We start from the raw sequence: 20819 nt of genomic DNA, 5'->3' as shown, positions 1-20819 counted from the left end.
ACAAATGTCACAATCAAACATCATATTTGAAATGATCTATTTCAATAAATCTTCTGAGATTTATTGCAGTGCCTTTTTTTTTTTTTTTTTTTACCCCCACTGTAAACTTATGATCTTTCATTGAACTCGTAAATCTCGTCATTTTGACGTAGTCGTCACTAAATGAGACGAGCGGCGGCTCGGCGGCTCTTTCTCTACACGTTTGAGTCGTGAGAAAGAGAATGTCTGACCCAGATAGAGGAGACTGAGCTTCATCTGGATCTGCCATTGACCGAGTCACCGGGAAATCATATCTGGCCTCAATCCTCGTCCAAGACGACACGAAATACATATATAAGTTATAAGCAACTTATGCTGCTGTGAACACGTAAGCCAGGATTTTAGAGATGAGACAACGGAGCAGTGAGGACGTCAGCCCCGTCGTGGTCACGTCCTTCCATCCTGTCCCTACAACCCACACTCCATCATTTCCTGTCGTACAGTTTGACTTCCTCCACTCCACCACCCATCAGCCCAGCGCACTCTCTCCCGTCTGTCCGTCTGTCTGAACTGGAGCAGGGAAGGGGGGGGGGGGGACGCTTCTTCTGATGCGCGATGTAATTCGATCCCCTTCTTTCACTGCAGGAGTCTCATTTTGTGTTGTAAATTTCATTTGACAGTTTGAGGTGTAAACACAGGCCCCGGCCTCGGCCCATCCTCCTCCTCCTCCTCCTCCTCATCCTCCTCCTCTCCATCCACTTCCTCCTCTCTCCTCCTCACCCCTCCCTCACACCCGACCCAGGACCACAGGGGACGCCTGGAGCTGAAAGCCGGGTACACACTTCACACCCCCGCTTGTTGCCTTCCCTTCTTCCTTTCCAGCCATCGCCCTTCCCTTCACCCTCTTCCCTCCCGTCCATAACAACCCCCCCACCTACTCTCCCTTCCTCCCTTCCCTTCCTTCCTGTTTCTTTCTCAGGCCCCTCCGCTGCAGTAACTGCTCTCAATAACCAAAGGATGTGGACGTCGCTAACACGCTCTCAACATGCGCTCTTGACCTGGATTTACCCTCGCCCTCCTCATTCTGCTCCTTCGCTCACATTTCATTCCGTCTCGATCAGTCACAAGCTTTTCTGGGATGTGGAAGTAATCGTGGTTTTTTTTTAAAGGACGTGTTTGTTGAATCACATTGTCATTCAGGATATCTGGCATGTTAACAAATTAGCAGTGAGATGCATTTGTGTCCCTCTCTGCCATTATTGTTTTTTAAATTTTTTTTATATACTCATTCAAAATGGCTCCTGAAAATCAACTTTCTGCGGATCCATGAATCACTAATTGGTTTCTCAGCACCTGTTACGTTAGCTGTACTCTGGTGCCCCCTTGTGGCGAAAATAAAGAACTGTGCTGTCACCGTTCACAGTGAAATTTAAATTCGTATTAAACTGCAGAGATGGACACAAACCAGTGGCTTTATTGCCATGGATACGCAATTAACCCCAGGACATTATAAAGATGAGGATGGTGGTATTCTGTTTTTTTTATTTATTTATATAAATTTTTGTCTGTTCTTTAATATTTATTGACTTATGACATTGAGACACTCAGCCCCATGTTCAATGGTTAAAGAGAGATCTTTAAAAAAAATTATTATTATTTCTTTTAGATCTTGAATTTAATTTTTCCACAGTCTCTAACTTCCTAGTTTTACCCTGAGTACTGTAGGGGGAAAATAAAAAAATAAATAATGTTCAGCCCTTGACTGACATACATTTGATGCTCAATTGAGTATCTGTGGCAGGAGTGTTCATGGAAAAATGAAAGAACATGTCGCCCAGGGCAACAGCGTGGCTCATAATTGTATATCTTTGTAGTTTTTGGACAAGAACTAATTTAAAAACTACTAGACTTTTTCTGAATAGGCCACAATTCATTTATAATTTCAGTCTTTTTTTATGGGAATTGTCGAGAAGAAAGATGTAGAATAACACCAACCGTGTCTTTAGTAACATTTAACCTCACTGCATTCCATGTGGAATTATTCAAATGTAGCTGAAAACTCACTCGCTGCCTGAAACAGTCACATATAAGGAAGTGGGACAGTTTGTTCCGACTCAGTCTGCTCTGGGAATGTAACAGACGAGCACTGGGCAGGAACAACGACTGTCCTCTTGCTCTCATGCTTGTTGTTGTGTAATTTGTGAAGCTGTGAGTTAAGACTAGTCTCTGTCCCTTTTTTTTGTTTTATTTTGCTTCTCCCCTCTCCCTGCGTTACGTTCCTCTGAATTAGCTCCAAGGCGATGGTACGTACTAACACCTAACGCTGCGCCCCGACTCTTCTGCTGCTGGTGCAAAGCACGAGGGCAAACGAGCAAGGTTACGTGTACTAGTTGTTCTTCCCACGTAAGAACTCATCATTGGCTTTACTCTGGCTGAAAGAACCACTAGTCTGTCTGGTGGAGGAAAAAAGTTAAAGTTTACTTTCTCATTTGCCCTTTGTCTGCACGTAGATGATGTGATTTGTCCACTGTGCATTTGTTAAGTCATCTTTCAGTTTTCCGTGTCCATTGCCATTAGACTCTTTCCTCGTGTGTCGTTGTTCTCTCGTACAAAGTAAAGAAATAAAAAAAGGGTCATTAGTTAATGATCAGACTTTTATTTCTGTGTTTCTGCAAACATCTGATCAGTTACTCACCGGGCAGCTTCCGAGGTTTTCTGTCGTCAGTGTAGATTTTCTTTCTCTTTCCCGCTCCTTGCTGTTTGATACTTTGAATCTCAGAGTTGCAAAAAGCATCCGGCTGATCTGTCCGTCTTCTGTTTCGCCAGAACACAGCTCTAGATAAGGCGACCCTGCAGCTCGGCGCTCGCCGCGGCCCAGGCCCCCGGACAGCGCCTCGCTCCACCCCGCCCGCCTGCAGGAAAGTCCCGTCTCCCCTCCCGACCCGAGCGGCCTCGCCGACGGAGGCGGGACCGACTCCTGCGGCCGGACGAACGTCACGCGCCAAGTCGCCCGGACCCCTCGAGCTGCCGCCGCCCACCAAGACGCCGGGGGCGTGTGTGCCCGGAGCCGACCCTCCCGGCTCTCACCTCCAGAAGGCACCCGACCCGTCCGCCGCTCAGCTTCACCTCTCTCCCTCTGCTCCTGTGAGTTCGCTTCGGTTCTCGCCTTCACCCTCTGCCGAAACTTTCCCCGTCGCATCTCTGCCGCTTTCGTTCCCTCATGAGATACGCTCGTTGCCCGCGTCCCCCTCGGCTGCTCCCCTCCCCCCAGGAGCCCCCTCACCCTCGGGCCCCTCTGGCCTTTTCACCTGCACAACGTCCTCCTGTCCTTCCCCATCATCTCCTCTTCCTCCCTCCTCTCCGAAAGCAGCAGCCCGCCAGTCTTCACCTTCCCCCGTCTCCCCCGTCGTGTTCTTCCCCCCTCCCCCCCCAACCAAACCAGAACCATCCTCCCCCTCTCCCCTCCATCCGACCCTGTTTCCCTCTCCTCCCTCAACACCGCCCAGAGCCGCGACCCCGCCCTCTGCCCCTCCTCTCCCCGCCGGAGAGCTCGCGGAGAAGGTTTAAAAGTCGTGGCTGATCCGTGGTCAACCTCATCCTCCGCTCCCCCCGTTTCCACGCATGTATCATCAGACAGTGGGTCGAGCGGAGTACACATCCACTTTGAGCTCCTTCCTGTAGCTGTAAACGGAGCCAGCGACTGCTGTGACCCCTTGTTTCTTTTTGTCATTCATGAGATGGAGGATATGAGGCAATTTTTTTTTTCAATGAGTTGATTGTGTGTATATATGGGTTTGTATTTATTAATGGTGGATGTGGATGAAAGGGAACGAACTGAATATCAGTGTTGTGAGCGGTTGTCGTTGGAAGCTGTGAATCACTGTCTCACATTGATGTGAATTCTTTCATTTATTTATCATCTCTTCTGACAGATATTCATCACACATGCACATTGGCTTCAGTAGAAAGACAGTATGTCCTTAGTCACCATCAGTATTTCCTCTGGCAACCCCCGTCCTGATGACAACCACACATCTACTCCTCTGAAGTTCTCCTACTCAGTATCATGTACAAAATAAAGGTTCATACCTATCAACGTATCAAACAGCTGATAAAAGTTAAGGCGTTCTCAATGTTCATCAGTGGTGTATTTCAAAGTGGTGATATTCAGACACAAACATGGTCAAAGTTCAAGTATGAAACAATGTAAGAACAAGCTAAATATTATTTTCTGTTGCTTCTTGTTCTTCTCACATCCCTGCATGGTGACCGTTTCAAACCAAAGATTTAAATTGCGTCATAAATACTTTCAGGGGGCTGAAGACATGCATTTGGCTAGATCAATCATATTTTCAGTTTTACCCTGCGACCCTTTTGTGGGGACATGACCCACAGGTTGGGAAACCCTGCTCAAACGGTTTCTACCCATGAAGATAGTTTCGGCCTAATTTGCAGAGGTTGTGAGATATTGAGAATTTTGTTTGTGGTGCTCAGTCTAAAAAAACCCCCAAAGAGTTATGTCTATCCAGAAACACTATGCCCAATAGTCTGAACAATTAATATAAAACAAATGTATATCAGAAATATTCCCCATTTAACATATAGCCCCAAGTCTCAACTATCTCAGTTTTTAATAGAGAATAACCGAGTAACGGTTTCTGGAAGAGATATTGCAATTGGATACGTTGAATTCTTCATTGCAAACACAATAACGTTCATGGTCTTAAGCTAGAAAGAGACATTTGAGCATGCAATCTATTTAAAAACATTCTTGAGCAGAGGCATTTTAGAAAAAGGTATATCGCCAAAAGCTGGAAAGTTAAACAATAAAACCAAAATGATTCATAAAAGTTAATTCCTTAGATTACTTTTTACACCCTCTGTAATGTATACCAATCACTGACTCATTCATTTACACACTGATTGTATTTATTTTTGGTGTTGTTCATACTTAGAAAAAACTGTCCACCTGAAACCTGAAGGTCTGCGTTTGCCTGCGTGTGTGTGTGTGTGTACAGTATGTGTGTACAGTATGTGTGTGTGTGAGCAGTCATGGCCAGTCAAAGTCGGCACCTCAGTGCAGAACGGACGTGAGACCAAAGCGTCCGCCCGTTTCTCATGACCTGCACATTTCAAAGCTCAACTTTTTACTGCAACATCTTTAAAACTACTCCAGTGCCAGTGAAGAGAATTCCCACTGGTGACGCTGCACCGTGAGCCGCATGAGACGAGTCAACGCTGCTCCTTCAAAATATTCATTCAGTGTCCGTTCTTTTTTTTTTATATGTTGGATTTACACAATAAGAATGAATGTGTTGTTAAGGTGACACACCACTGGCTAACTGCTGAACGACGCCTTTATCTAAACCAACTTGGCTGGAAAATGGGAATTTTATTTGTTTTTTCCTTGTTTGTACCTGTTTTAAACTCCACAACATCCGATCCCAGCTGGTGTTAGTAGGGCCAACTCCTCCCCTGGACTCTGAGCTGCATGAAAACTTCCTTCCTGCATTTACTGCCTCCCTGTAAGACAAGAACCCCCCCCCCCCCCCCCCCTCACACATACACACAGTCGAGTTGGTCACCTCGCTTCTATTACGTAGATGTAGTTAACGTAGAGTTTCATATGCTTCGTCATAGCAGTTTGTAAGAGGACAGTTAACAACAGATCAACTGTGTCAAACTGGAGTGAAGGTTTTTATTGGACAGAGTGTGGCTGCTTTTAATGTCCCACTATTTGGAAACGGCAGCGAGAAGAAAACAATAAAAATGCAATAAAGACTTCAAATGAACCCCTTGTGGTGAACAGTTGTGTTTGTGTCACCACGTGTTGGCCACCAGAGGGCGCTGTGCAGTCTCATATTCTCCTTGAAAAATGCACTTTAACACCCGAAAGGAATTCAAGTTATAAAATTCAACTTTATTGTCAGAACTCAGCACACAAAACACTTCAAACTGATTGCAAAAATATGGGTTGATAGATAATAGTTCTCATAACTGTAGATTCAAACCACACCACAAGCTTAAACTTCGAAGGAATGTCTCCTCAACAAAAAAATCAAAGATACAGGTGGACGTTTATTTTTACCGAGGACCACAGGAATATTGCCATTTTAGTTGCTCAATCCTATTTTAACAGAATCTCTCATCCTGTGATCTGGACTGCTGCGATGGGAGAAAAAGAAAAATCTAAAAGAACCTCAGAATGAAATGTAGCGAGTCCGTCCCTTCGTGGCACACCTCGCGTTGCTGCTCTGGAGACGGGACTCGGAGAGGACTTTCAAGATGCTGAGCTGGTGGTAAAAAACTGTGACGTCATACCGTCACTCTTTCCATCACTGATATTCATCAACAATAATCAAATGGATATCAATGTTTGCGTATTCAGTCCTTTAGGAGAGACGTGTAAACATGAAAGGAGCATGATCCTTGACGTGGTTTTTTCTGACACCGTCCTGTGCGTAAAGCTTATTTTCAACATCGCCGAATCAGGGAACGTTTGCTTTTCTGAAGTTTAAAGTATTAAATGATATGTTTTTATGAGCAGTGAGCCATGCACAGAAATGCAATGTCCAAACACAGGGGCACAGTTGGACATTATAAATATGAAAGACATTTAAACAGTATATATATATATATATATATATATATATATATGTAATTTATATATATTCCCTCATAATTTATCCTTCTCTCCAACACATTTATTTACTCAAAGATTTCATAACTAACGGTTGTGTCGTCAAAATAGTCAAAAAGCATGTTATAAGTGAATGATTGCTGAGTAATTATTGACCCACATACACACCTACTGGAGAAAAGAAAAAAATCACTCACCCTAAAGTACACAAATATTTGGATTTTTAAGTCAAGAGGATATATTTTCACTGAGCTCCCCACGAGTCCCTCATTTCTTTTTCCGGAGGAGATGAAAATAGACTCTTGCAGCTAAAAATAGATTTGTTTTTTTTAACCGTACAGTAACATAACCCCCACCCTATGATTTATATGAAAATGTTCTATCTGATCTACAAAATATAGTAATGCCCTTTTTTAAAAATAGTTTGATTCTTTTACTATAACAGGACAGATATTTTTTTTTCTTCTCTCTTTTCTTCTTCTGTGAGATACATTCAGGATAAGAGGAAAGACAGAACAGTGTCTTTGATAAGAGCTTCACGCTTCGCAAAAGTCTGGATCTTCGTCAGTGTCCAACGTCAAGTCGTGGCTGTGTTGTGTGCGGCTCAGTACCTGGTCTGGTACTCGTGGTGCCACCTGTTGAAGTCATTGTAGAAGAGCACGATACTCCCGGATGCCATGCCAGTTATGATGCACCTTAAGAGGAGTGAGGAGGGAACAGCGTGAGGTTTTGTTTGTCTACAGAGTGTCTTTTGATTTTAATTTACTGTAATTTACTGTTGTATTGTACTGTATTTGAAACTCCACTTTCAGAGGAACATATAACTATAGTTACTTACTGTATATAGTGAAGGGGTCATTTAAAAATGAACATGTTACAAACAACGCTCATCTTATAAAGTACGATAAAGTTATAGTTTGCATCATCTTGAACAATTGCATCATTAAAATGCTGCTTACATACTTATGAAGTATCAATAGTATTAATAATGTGGTAATAAAATACATATAACCCGAATAATGAGGACTTAAAAGAGAGACTACAGTATGTAACTTTTAATGAATAATGGCCACTGTATCCACAAGTGATTATTTATTAATTTTCCCCCTAAAAGTCGCAAAATAACTCACTTGCACAGAAATATTCATCTAAAGTCCATCTAAAGTACATATGAGTCACCATGTAAGGCTGTGGAATTATAAGTGTATTAGACCAATGGTGCATTTCACTGCTAATAAATTCTTCTTTTCTTATTCATAAGAGGATGAATGCCTCATTTAACGTCTCACAAGTCACAACTTTTAGTCAAAAGATGCATGACTTTTATTTTAATTTCTTCCACCGTCGGTTGTAGGCACTGATTTCATTTTTTGTGTGTGTGTTTGCTCGTGAGCGCATTTACCTTTGGTCGTGTGAAATAGCCATGGAGCGGACCCCTGCGTCACAGCCGGGGTAGGTGAACAGCTGCTTGAAGTTGTGGACTTGCCAGACGGACACGATGCCTCCGTCTCCGCCTGTCAGCAGGTACTGGCCGTCACGACTCAGCAGCATGGCCTGACGAGAGACAAAAAGTTCATTATTACCCGTTTGAGCCTGAGAGTTTCCTTTTTTAATCTTGCCACATTCATCACAATGTTTACATGACATAAGACTCAGTAATTGGCTGTTAGTTTTCCAGTGGTAAAGCATATTGTTCAACGGGAGGTGCCCCGGCGCCCGAGTGGTTGGATCAGCTGTAAACTGTCCTTCAATGCTTAGAAAAACATGGCAGCAAAGCGTTTCAACCTGGAACCACAAGCATAAATTGTCTGCGAATAGGTCCGGTGATCTGGGACCAGTTTATCTCTTGTGTCGACGTAAAGCTCAAACTGTGAGGTCATGTGATCCAACAAAAGATCCCAGGTCAGCGCCGCCGTCCTTCAGGGCTTTCCGTACACAAACCCCTGACTTGCAACAAAGATGGCTCCCCACCGCGCGGCTCCGAGATTTACTCGTCTCATCTGCTTTTCCTGCAAACTGTAACAGCCGAACGGCTCCCCGGGGAATCAGACGTACACAAATCAAGCCGTGTGTTGGAGTCTATTACGTGCACAGTGTATAGTGGAAGCCGAAACTCAAACAGTCAGGAGCATCAATCGGCAAGTAACCGTAGCTGATGAAATGACGAGGCAGAATGTGAGTTCTAAAAGCAGCAAATGACACTAATTTAGAGCTTTTCTCCTTTGCGGTTTTACGACTCCGAGCTCGGCCTCGGCCGTTCAGCTGCAGCCACTTTGCAGCGATTCGGCGAGAGACACTTCAATCATCGGCAGCATGTGCATCGAATCAGGCTCGCATAAAACGGGAAAATGAAACTTGAACTTCAGTCCTGAGAGTTGGAACAAGTCATTTTCAGGAACTTGACTTGGTTAAGAAAACATAAATAAGCCTTCAAGAGCAGTACACACTGGATTAGACATAAGAAGAAAAAAAAAGTGCAGCCTAAATTAGGCAAATGTTTTGTGTATATATACATATATAAAAAAAAAATTACTTTTGTGGAATTTCCGACCACACCGAATTAAATCGGGATCTGTTTCTCATTCCCGTGACACACACACTTAAGATGGGCACAAACTCGCATGTGTATGTGAAAACGGGCACACGACCACGATGCACTCGCACGCCGGTGGGAGGCCTCGAGAATCTATCCAGCCTCATTACCACGTTCATAGATCATCATCCGAGATGAGCGGGATGGAGCACGACTGAGTGCGGTGACGTTCTGATTTGTGTTGTTCGGGCCTGTTTTGTGTCCACAGTAGTCGTCTTGTGTACCAACATTCAGAATTATATCTGACAACAGCGATAAAGATAATGCTGCATTCAGCCAATCATGATCAATGCACTTGACTACATGGGAACTTTTTCGATTAATTACGCCCTCATAATAATGGCTACTTCTATTAAAAACTGGATTTAAAGCAGCATTAGTTCAGTTTTTGGCCACTTGGGGGCAGCAGAAGATGCCAGAAACATAAAATGTCATATTAATGGATGGATACATGTCCGATATTCTTGTTTCGGTCTACTCAACTAATTGGAAACTCTGGTAGATGATTTCTTGCTCTGCAGCTGCCACCAGCTCCTCCCTAAAGCTGCTTTCAGACATGAAGTGAAGTCTGCAACACTTCCCTGAAATCCAGAGGGCTGCATGTGAGAACGCAAATCTCCCTGAATGTTGCTCCAGACATTTTCCAGAACTTTTCCTGCCAGCCACCTAGTAATACCTCTGTAAAAATGTCAGAGTGAGCCCATGACAGAATACGACAGAATACGGGAGAATCTCCGAGTGGGCGCCCTCGCCCGAATGTTCCAGAAGCATTCCTGCTGGTGTGAACGCGTCTGACTCAAGAAAATCTCCTGCTGCGCTCTTCCCAAACTCCGGAAGATGTTTGGACCCAATTTTCTGGATATCTTTCGGAGTTCATGTCTAAAAACAGATTAGCTGTGAACCTAAAACGCTCCTAGACCAGAGGGCAACTGAATGATAATTGTTTGTGGTTAGGTATAATTCTATAATAACAATTATTTGGTTTGTTACCACGAGTGACCACATTCATGCTAACACATATATAAATAAAATCATCTGATGCTTTCAATTTCATAAATTGATAAAATAAGCAGTCACAGTCAGTTGTTTCTTGGAAATATACTGCGTGAACAGATGATGGTTTGCACAACAACTGTAAAAAAAGAAGAAAAAAAAAGAGTGACTATAAAAACTTTTCACCAGTTGCTGTGTTGTATTATTCTGTGTATCTACTAACAGAGTCCATGACCTTACTGCGGCGCAGCGGGAGGCCGGAGCGCTGGCAGACATGTCAGCCCGGCCAGGTAGGAGGCTGCAGACAGACATTATAAATCAGTCCTTTACCACTGGGCGGTCAAACAAGATGGCCGACGACTCTGTGGGAGCTAAGATGGCTACCCGGGCTCGGATGACTAAAAAATGACTGCAGCAGAAACACATGCACTTTTAATGCCCATATTTCCTACTTCTTTTGGGGGAAACGGTGGGTGGATTCTGAGACTAGGGAAGGTAAAAAAGTTTAATTTATGGTGCTGTTAATCCCCCTGTAACATGGACGCAGGCCGGGGGGGAAAGAAACGCTGGAATGGTTACACTGCCTGAGTTATACTAGTACTTAAAAGACTGTAATCCATTCAGTATGGCTTCTGTCACTCGATTCTGCTATTAGACTAGGATGCCGACTGTTAGCCTGTCATCTAACCTCTGACTCCAGACCCTTATAAATTCACAGCGCATGCATTCTCTCTCTCTTTCCCAGTTTGACTCTCTCCCTCTCTAAGTGGATACTGCAGGCCAGGACAAACACTTATTTATCCTGGAGTCATACTGTGCCGAGGCTCCAACGGCAAAGAAGATTGATTCTGGTATGTACATGAGTGCACTAAATACTGCTGGAGTTTCAGACCAGGGGTAGGGGGGGGTGGGGCTAAGGAGAGTGAGGCGGGAGGGGGCTGAGACTCTAACAGCCTCACTTAAAGATGTTAGGATTTTCCAAATGCCATTTGACATGGCTGGAATTTACAACAGCAGAGGAGAGATGAGGCCGGCAGTGGCCTGCACTGTTCCCAAGTCACATCTTTAGACGGAACTCTGGGAAAAATGCTAAGCTCTGCGAGTACTGTATCTAAAAACATCATTAGTTTCTCCTAAAATAAACAATACAGTCTCTGAAACTTACTTCACCAGCACTCTTACTCAGTGTTTGTCTGTGTGTAAGAATTAATCACTTCCTATACAAGTTGTATTGGTGTTTATATCATACTCAGAGCTTTTTCCTGGAGCAGGCTGGCTGGCAGGTTGGGGGCCTAAAGCACCAGAGGGTTTCTTCTTAATAGGAAACAGGCGTGTGGCCGTCTGTCAGAGCGGGCTTACAATTCCCAGGCCAAACCGGAAACAATGGGTCGGGAAACCAAAGGCAGTAGCCGTTATCCTGTGTCACTCTGCCCACAAGGGAGGAAATGTGGGAAACGGGGAATGTGTCGTCCTGCGCTGGAGGGTTGTTAATGGTGTCGGTGTCCAGAGCTGACCACTTCTCTGGAATGTTCTCTACCACTGCTGCCGACGCAATTTGACCTGACAACGGGCCTCTGGATCAAAAGGAGCGTTTCCTCTGGTGTGTGCTTACGAAAGAGAATAAAAGAGATTGGAAACCCCGGTTTGCCCCGAGGCGATCCGACCCCTCACTCCGCTCAGATCTCAAACCATGAGAAAGGCTTTAATCAGCGCGAGGACTTTCGACACTGATGTGGTGCAGACGCACATGTGCAAATGCACTTTCGCGTGCGTGCCCACGCACAATTACGTTTTTTCCTCACCTTGATGCTGTCTTCTACCTCCATGTGTCCCAGCAGTTTGCCGTTGACGCTGAAGCGACAAAACTGCCCCTTGTCGTAGTAGATCATGCAGTGGCCCTCGGTGGAGGACTGGATGAGGCGGGGCCGCGTGCACCGCTCGGGGACCTCCAGGGTCCTCAGCAGGTCCCCATTCATGGAATGGATCAGACAAGGGCCCTCTGCATCCAGACAGCACAACACCATTAGGCCTGTGTTTCTCTTGTCAAGTATAAATCTAGATTGTGAATGTATTCGTGCAGACAAACAAGATAATCTCACCTTTGCAGCCGCTGATGACGAGACCCAGCTCTGCGCACACACTTGCACATGTCACCTCACAGTCGTGGCCCGTTAAGATGGCCCGCGGTGTGGTGAACTCTGCTGGGGGAACACAAACACAACAGGTCTGTACGCACCGAGAGCTGCTGCACCAGAATGAAGTGCATCACCACTGTCGGTCTCCAGAGGGAGCACAGAGCAAAACAATCCTCATTGATATATTATTTATAGTGCTGACTAATAAAATAATGAAATTAAAGGATAAATTCATGTGAAAACACAGACATAGAATGATTTATTAAATAAAAACTAAAGCCTAAAGGTTATCAATTTGTTCAGCTAAGAGTGGATTTGTTTTTATTCATGTTTTTTAATATGAGCTTATGTATTTGTTGCTTTGGGCCTGTTATCCTGCTGCACACACACACACACACGTTTCTCCCCTCATTCACTCTCCCTTTCAAGCACTTGTCACCCACTGCCTCTCCCTATCTCTAAAACCTTCTCCCCATGACGGCCTTCACTGGATCCAGATGTTTCTGAGTTAGACGGAGAGAGAGAACGAGAGCCAGAGGGAGCGAGAGTGAAGTTGTGGGCCAAGTCATGAAGTTTGTGTGATTTTGTTTTGGTTTGAGCTGTCAGGGCGAGCGACAAAACTAAATCGCCTTCAACTTCTCCGTCTGTGAGCACGTCTACACGATCGCACTCAAATGTTCTCTCGCATGGAGTTTGGAATTTTGTTCTTTATTACAGACATTAAAAATAAATGTTTTTTCACAAATGCGGACGGATAAACGGGGGAAAGACGCCGGCCTTTTTTTGTAAACGTCCTAAATTTTTCTATTTTTGTGTGAAAAATTAGGAAGTGTGGAGGTTGGCAGGGCTCTGTGTGTGTGTGTGTGTGTGTGTGTGTGTGTGTGTTGAGTGGCCAACTTCGGAAGACATGGCTGAACTGGAGTTTATGGAGTTCATTGGGGGGGTTATTGCTCAGGGAGGGGGTCTCCTCTTTAGTGACCCCTTCTTCTTCTGATCGATGTCACGTTCAGCTCAAAAAGATGAACACGGCTGCGGGAGATTTTTGTTTGAATGCTTGATGACACTGTTCTTCCACAAAACGTTTGAATACATTTTTATTTAAAAAATGTATTCAAAAAACAAAAAATTCATTATAATTGTAAAATGCAGCAATTTACAATACTTTTTTGTTTCAGTTTGTTAAGGTCTATTCAATTAAATGATATGATATAAAACTCAGTACAGGTTCACCAACAAGGCAGGTAGGTAAACTGTAGCTACTGTTACTCCTTAATTAGATTTACTAGAAAGACTCTACAGAACATTCAGCCCAGTGAACCCTCTTGTAAAAAGACAAAGTAAAGTTTAACTCTCGTCACGTCAGGACGGCATCAGCAGTTTCAAATTAATACAATCAATAAAACAACTGAATTCATACATTGGTTACTAATAAAAAACTTTCAAAGAATCTATTTTTGAATCGGGATGGGATACTGAAATAATTATAAACATTGAATAATTACAAATAGACCTACTGTGCACTATTTATTGACCTATTGAATGTTTTTTCTTCTAACTGTTGGGTTATGTTCATAAAAGATCAATAAAAGTCATATATTGGTGTGTGTGTGTGTGTGTGTGTGTGTGCGTAAAAACTTTTTTTTTAGCCTCTACCTGCCATTTGGTTTGAATTGGGACCACATCTGATTACAGTCATATACCTCTACATGACTCGAGCTGGGACACTGAGGTAGCTATCGAATGTCTGGACAAGTGTGGACAAAGTGTGTATGTATGTGTGTGTGTGTGTGTGTGTGTGTGTGTGTGTGTGTGAGAGAGAAAGAGTGTGTAGGGTTGGGTAACACAAGCCTGGCTCTAAAACAGTTGTTCCAAGTAGAAAAATGTATAGATTTATTACTGCTCCCTCCACTTCAGTGGCAAATATAATGTAAATATATCAAATGTACAGAGCAGAGCATTAAGTAAGCTAATTAGCAAATGTATAATTGTGATATTATAAATATTGTGGCAAAAGCCCATATGTTAGTGTGTGTTTGTTAATTTGAGATAAATCTGGGGAAAAAATTGTTGTGTATATTAATATTTAATTTACAATGATTTTTTTTATAGGTGTTTGCAAATACTGCTGCATGCTGTGATAATTAAAAAGAGAGTTTTCATCAGCTTCAGGGAAGAAAAATAACCAGTGTCACCTTGTCTGTGGCCAGCAGGTGGCAGTGGTGTCTGTGGAAATGTGCTCAAGTGAGTTTTGGTGCACGTCAGCCATTCTGAGGCATTTGTGTCAAGCTTATGAAGTGTCTGGGATATTTACAAAGCATTATGCATGAAAAGCTGTGTGTGTGTGTGTGTGTGTGTGTGTGTGTGCGTCATATGCTCTGATACAAGCGTATGTGGAGAAGCTTAAATGTTAACATGTTTGGAAGAAGAAAAAAGAAAAGTCTGCAGCCTTGTATGTATGTATTTTGTGTGTGTGTGTTGTGTACAACAGAGCTTAATGTCTGGGAGAGCGAGCCTCCTGTGGGCTGGGGCAATGAAGCATCACATTGTGGTGGTGAGATGTTGGGATGACGACTGCTTTTGTCTGCTCCTCCGGCTACAGCGTGGTAACTGCACTGAGCCAACTGAGGTTAGACTGCCACACACACACATGCTTACAAGGAAATATACAACACATGCATGGGTACACAAAAACAAGAGCCCCCTTTAGGCATATAATAATTCCATAAATCAATCAAAAGACGGTCCGTTCTGAGAAAATATGCAGTTAAATTGTTGTACTTTGGATGTGGAGCACAGTGATGTGATTATTTGTGGCAGTTTGTCTAAACCAAGCGTAACTTTGCAACATTCAGTCAAAGTCAGTAAAAAACAACTGGTAGGCTGTGATGGTGATTACGGGACAGCTCTGAAGAAGGCACAGTGTTGTTGAAAATCAGCTAGTAAAATAAAATCTGTTTTTATATCGCTTTATATCTGTGTTTCTGTTTCACTCCTTGTTATGTTATATTCTCTGTTGAGCAAAAATAAAAATTAAAGAAATATAAGAACACAAAAAGAGGGCAGAGAATGAGAAAGTGGTTTATGTTAATCCCTAGTTTTCAACTCAAAAATATAATTATTCTTTCTTTTTTTTTAAGTTTAAGTTTAGATTTCCAACTTCCCACATCAGTGCACATGAGGTAAGTGACAATCATCTGCGTGCTGCCCCAAAAAAATCAAAAGCCAATGTGGCTTATTAACCAAATCGTGATGTCATAAATTTCAGCCCGTTTGTAATAGATCACTTAACAACGTGTACGTCGATCTAAGCCGGCCAAATTAGCGCAGAGGAGGCTGAGACCTGAGCAATGTGCGTGCGATGCTTTGATCGTGGGTAATGCCATATGTTATGGTAACATGAGGGAGGGCCCGTGACATTTTTCACTTTTATCGACTCGCGTGACCCCGTGGCCCTCAGACGGTGGTGAACTTTCACGTGGCGGCCGACGACCCCCAACATCACATTTAGCGTCTCTAAGTGGCTCTCACTTTCACTCACATTAAAGACAGATTCCCCCCCCCCCCCCCCCCCCCCCCCCCCCCCCCCCCCCCCCCCCTCTCTCTCTCACTCTTTCACACACACATACACAAACACACGCAGGCACACATGCACTCACACTTTATCTGGTCTCTGAAACAGACACACACACACACACACACACACACAACACACACACACACAATCTCAAGCACATTATCGAAAGCTGTTCCTGGTGCAACAGTGCTGAGAAATCCAATCTGTATGCAGGGGGCCTGGCCTGGTCACACGAAACTAGTTGTTACTCTACAGAGAGAGGCCGTAAATCACAGAGTCACCACTGTCTGGGAGAGTGAGCACTCAGAGGATACCCGTGTGTGTGTGTGTGTGTGTGTGTGTGTGTGTGTGTCGGGCTGGTTTGCCAGTGTACTCATACTTACTGCCCAGGCTCTCTCCAATGCTGCTGTGCTTTCCGTTCCAGTACCACAGCAGCAGGGTGGCATCCCTGGAGCCGGACAGGACGTAGCAGTCTCCTCCGATGTACGACTCCGAGCGAGCCAGACACGTCACCACGTCGCGATGCCCGAACACTATCTGAGTCAGTTTGCCTGCACAAGCACACAAAAGGTGTAGTATCAATATTAATTTGTTTGCAAACAGGGAAGGAATGATGCATTTATCACTAAGAAAACAACAAACTACATATTGTGCTTTAATGACAAAAACCTTGTATGAATGTTTTGTGAGAAGTAATTATTTAAAACTCCACACCATGTGTTTGTTGAACATCTGTCTGCTCCTCTAATTCTTCAACAACATCCGACTTCTACTAATTCCCAGACAAGGATAAATATTTGTTCCAACTCTGTGTGTGTGTGTGTGTGTGTGTGTGTCCATGCACATGCACATGCACTGCACTCCATGTGTATATGTAAAGAGTCTAATTGCTGTCAGATTTCCAGACCACAGCTCCACTGTCTAGCTGTCTAATACTCATTACGCTCCTCACAGTGTGACCTCTTGCAGTCAAACAGTGAACAGTTTTGAAACATGACATTTCTGTTCTGGGTGTCAAAAATCACTGTCCACTGGATAATTAAGCCGTAGCTCACTGAAAACATGAGGTTTTGTTATGAACCCGGGTGGGAGGGCGAGTCACGGGCGGAACTTACATCGAAGAACAGAGACATCAAAGATGTAAAATGTTTGACATCTTTATAAACATTGAAAATAAGTAATGATGGCTGCGGCAATAATGGCTACCATGCACCTCATATCGAACACCCGTCTGCTCTCGCACACACACACACACACACACACACACACACACACACACACACACACACACACACACACACACACACACACACACACACACACACACACACACACACACACACACACACACACACACACACACACACACACACACACAATGCACACAGACAAATAATTAAATTGGATGTGTGTGCATGCATGCGTATGAGGCTATGTGTTTTGTGCACGTGTACCAATCAGGTCTTGTAATTGATAAAACCCCTCAGTTCTTTAACCTGGGGGCTTTGGGGACCTCGGTAGCAGCTGTTGAGCGTGTGCGATTAAACTGTGTTCACGTTCCAGTCGTGCACCCCGGTGGCAGTCGCACAATAGAGCTATCTCTGCACTCCCGTCCCTCCTTCCCTTCCTCCTCTGTTAAAAGACGGGGAGGGCCTGGCCTGTGGAAATTGAATTTGGGTTTGTTGTGTAGATGTGTGCCGAATACTCTCAATGGGGCTGCGGAGAAGAGCTGAGGGGCAGGGTGCAGGGATGAAGCTTCAGACAGTTTCATTTAGGACCCCTGACCTGATCGTCTGTGTGTGTGTGTATGTGTGTGGCATTCAGACACATAATGCCACTGTGAAAGACTGTACAATATCAAATCTTTCTTTCATTTACCATTACTGCATTTAGACAAAATAGCACTGGACTAAATTAAAACAACAACTTGACACAATAGCTGAATCCAGAAAAAAAAATTCTTAAAAGAAAACAAATTTTGTGCCACAATTGAACGTGTCTCAAAGAAATGATACAGCTCATCTATTGAACTGAACAACTGACTTTAGGGAAATGCGGCTGCAATGAACTGTTGACAGCACACATGCCTCGAACTGGAAAAAAAATTATGAGAAAATAATGCCCTACTGTGCCAAGGAATTGTGCAAATTTTTTTTACAATTGCCCTGGGACTGCTACAAAACAGTGCAGCAATGGTGCAGGAAGGCAGAGCACACCATCTGTGGCATAACACACAGCAGGGACCGTAAACTCTAACGGTTATTGAACCGAATATCTAAAATATTCAAATTCTCAAGGCTACTTGCAGCTGCAAGGTTCATTTACATCACATAATAGAGTGTTGGGCAAAAGAAAACTAATGATTTTTTGTTGTTGTTGTTGTTTTTCTTGGAAGTGGGGCTGAGAAGAAGAGGTGTGTCCTGAGGATGGTGCTAGAGGAAAGCCCATGGAGGTTCATTTACTTTAAAAAAGGTTATTGCCTGTAATATGTTCATCTTATTTCACAGCAATCTGGTTATGAGTTTATGAGACATCTGATGTTCAGAGGTGACATCATGGCCTGAGAGTGGCGCAAAATAAAAAAAAATAGGCTTTATCTTCTTGGTAAAATGAATGTAAAATGAATTTCATGGCAGCACTGGGCTTTTAGACTACTGTAAGAATAAAAATTTACAACAGCTAACGTGTTCATGGCAATTTTCACAAGATCATGAACCTAGTATCAACTTTCATTATTTCTGACGTGGCTATATGTATCCCAAAATAAAGAGCTACTTATTCTATACCAGCAATAAAGAGAGCTGGGAACTTTCAAATTATGTTTTTGTGTTTTTGATAAATGCGTTTTAGGTTTTTGTAGTTGAAACACAAAGACATATTGAGAAAGTATTTAATGTTCAAGATGATTTTAAAAATATTTTTGGATGCGATGTGGTAAGAGAGAGAAGCTTTTTTTGGGTGATTTTCCAGATCATATGACACCTCCAATCGATTACATCACTTGGGATGTACAGTACCTGTATCAGTGGAGTAGACGCGGAAGCTCTTGTCCCAGAAGCCGCACAGAAGGATGAAGCGGTTGTCGGCTGTGATGACGAAATACTGCGAGCTGATCTGGATGCTCTGGTCCAGCAGGTCTGAGATCTGCCGACGGTGACTGCCGACGTTACTGGCTGGAGAGGAGAGAGATTGAAAAATAACTGAAGGATTAAAATGTCGAAAATCTACAGATGTACGGAAAACTATCACATCTATAATCAAACGCACACAATTTACTGTTTACTTATCAGCTATTTTCAAAGAGCTCACACGCCGACGGATCTCCACTTAATTTTTCTCGCTGCACAGTGCAAAGAAGATTTGTGGGAGAACACATAAAACATCCTGGAGGTTAAGTTTACAGGACTCCACATTGTTCGTGAGAGTCTCAGAGTCTGGGAAATGATAGAGTGTGCGTAGTCTTCACAAAATATGTACACCACTCAAGTCAGAGAGCACACACTGCAAATTCATCTGCTTGTGTAAATTATCCAATGGTTAGTAAGGAAGCAAATTTATTGACATTCTCCCTTCCGTAAGTGGTACATTTTTTTTCCGTTTTTAGAGAGATATGTCCAGTGTGAAGTATTTCTTATTTGGTGGGGTCAAAAGCGCTGGAGAACAGGTGTCAGGGAAACTTGACGAGTATGGAAACTGAGAAAGTCCAGTATCGCCGCTACAACTAATATTTCAACCCATTTTTAACATTCCCCCAAGCCACAGTTGGCTGAGCACTCATCCTCAATTTACTGTGTTTAGTTCAGACTCCTCCAGGAATGCAAACAGTGTAAATATATTACTGACAGGCACAAAAATTCCCCTCGACTGCCCTCAAAACATAGACACGCTCCCACACAGACAAAAACACATCATCACAGTACAATGTCTAAATGTATGACGGGAGAAAAAAGTCAATCAAAAGAGGAGATAAACTAAAATTATTAAAGATTTAGAGGATTAAATTGGCCTGAAAAGTGTGCATTCAACAACAACACTCACACACACTGTAATGGTACTATAAAACTTGCACTGAATATATAGATGCTGATGCAAAGACATTTTTTTTTGGGATCCTGCCTTTACCGAGAGGCAGAGAGACAAGTGAGCGTGCCGATAAAGATGAATGTGCGAGACTAAAGCCTGGTTATTTTCAGAAGTAGAGTTGTTAAAAAAATTGTGTGAAATAGCCCTGGTGAGACAGAGAGTGACCACAACTTCCACAGAGAAAGAACAGCCCCCCTCGCGAAAGGGGGCTGCAGGAAAGCGACGGAGGCGAAGGCAGGGAGCAGATAGAAGTGGCTGGTCTCTCCCTGCTCCACCGGCGCATCCCATACATCACCGCGGCTCGGCACTCTTCTCCTGCTCATCAACAAGTCGTGAAGGATGAGAGGCGCCCATATTGTCCTGACAGGCGTCCGCCGTGCATTCTCAATCACACATTATTACCACATTCATATTCATTTCCATTGACACGCGTCCTTTCCCTCCGCTCAAATTAAACCAAAGAGGATGCAAAAAAGGGAGGGAGGGAAGGGAAGGGACGACGGTGAGGGAGAAAGAGGGGGAGTTGATGATGAAATGCCGGCCTAGGCCACAGCTCATTGCATTCCAATTTGCATGCAAATGGTTTAGTGTGAGAGCAGGGGCTATATCACGAGGAGTGAACTGGGGCAGAGGCTGAGAAACAACTCTAATCTACTGTCCAGGGACACGGCACCGCAGACTGCCATGAGTCACCAAGATGCCACCAGTAATCACACATAAATCCACGCAAAAAAAAAAAATGTTCCGTTCATATATAAGCGCACACTATGTAAAGAATGTGCACATATGTGGATTCTTTCACAGTCATAAAGGACAGCATAC

General features: G+C 43.6%; 2 protein-coding genes across 17 annotated transcripts in view; one reads left to right on the top strand and one right to left on the bottom strand.

Moving 5' to 3' along the window:
• The window catches only part of dclk2a (doublecortin-like kinase 2a), a 36210-nt gene extending 30439 nt beyond the window's left edge, over positions 1–5771 (top strand). For 10 of the 12 annotated variants that reach the window (XM_035637823.2, XM_035637822.2, XM_035637821.2 and 7 more), the window contains one exon: positions 2806–5771. In XM_035637823.2, the coding sequence (XP_035493716.1) occupies positions 2806–3546 (741 nt within the window). In that variant the 3' untranslated portion in view covers positions 3547–5771. Of the gene's footprint in view, positions 1–659; positions 814–2269; positions 2283–2805 lie in introns of all 12 variants that reach the window. The other 2 variants (XR_004794326.2, XM_035637824.2) reach the window with 2 other exon arrangements.
• A 107-nt stretch (positions 5772–5878) lies between these two features.
• lrba (LPS responsive beige-like anchor protein) overlaps positions 5879–20819 on the bottom strand; it is a 173703-nt gene continuing 158762 nt past the window's right edge. For 3 of the 5 annotated variants that reach the window (XM_035637807.2, XM_035637808.2, XM_035637810.2), the window contains 6 exons: positions 18932–19087; positions 16298–16465; positions 12305–12406; positions 12008–12204; positions 8022–8173; positions 5879–7314 (listed from right to left, as the gene is read on the bottom strand). In XM_035637807.2, the coding sequence (XP_035493700.2) occupies positions 7224–7314; positions 8022–8173; positions 12008–12204; positions 12305–12406; positions 16298–16465; positions 18932–19087 (866 nt within the window). In that variant the 3' untranslated portion in view covers positions 5879–7223. The remainder of the gene's footprint in view (positions 7315–8021; positions 8174–12007; positions 12205–12304; positions 12407–16297; positions 16466–18931; positions 19088–20819) is intronic. The other 2 variants (XM_035637809.2, XM_035637811.2) reach the window with 1 other exon arrangement.

The sequence above is a fragment of the Scophthalmus maximus genome, chromosome 8, assembly GCF_022379125.1.
Source record: "Scophthalmus maximus strain ysfricsl-2021 chromosome 8, ASM2237912v1, whole genome shotgun sequence".
NCBI classification, from domain to species: domain Eukaryota; kingdom Metazoa; phylum Chordata; class Actinopteri; order Pleuronectiformes; family Scophthalmidae; genus Scophthalmus; species Scophthalmus maximus.
This window is presented reverse-complemented; position numbering and strand designations above follow the sequence as displayed.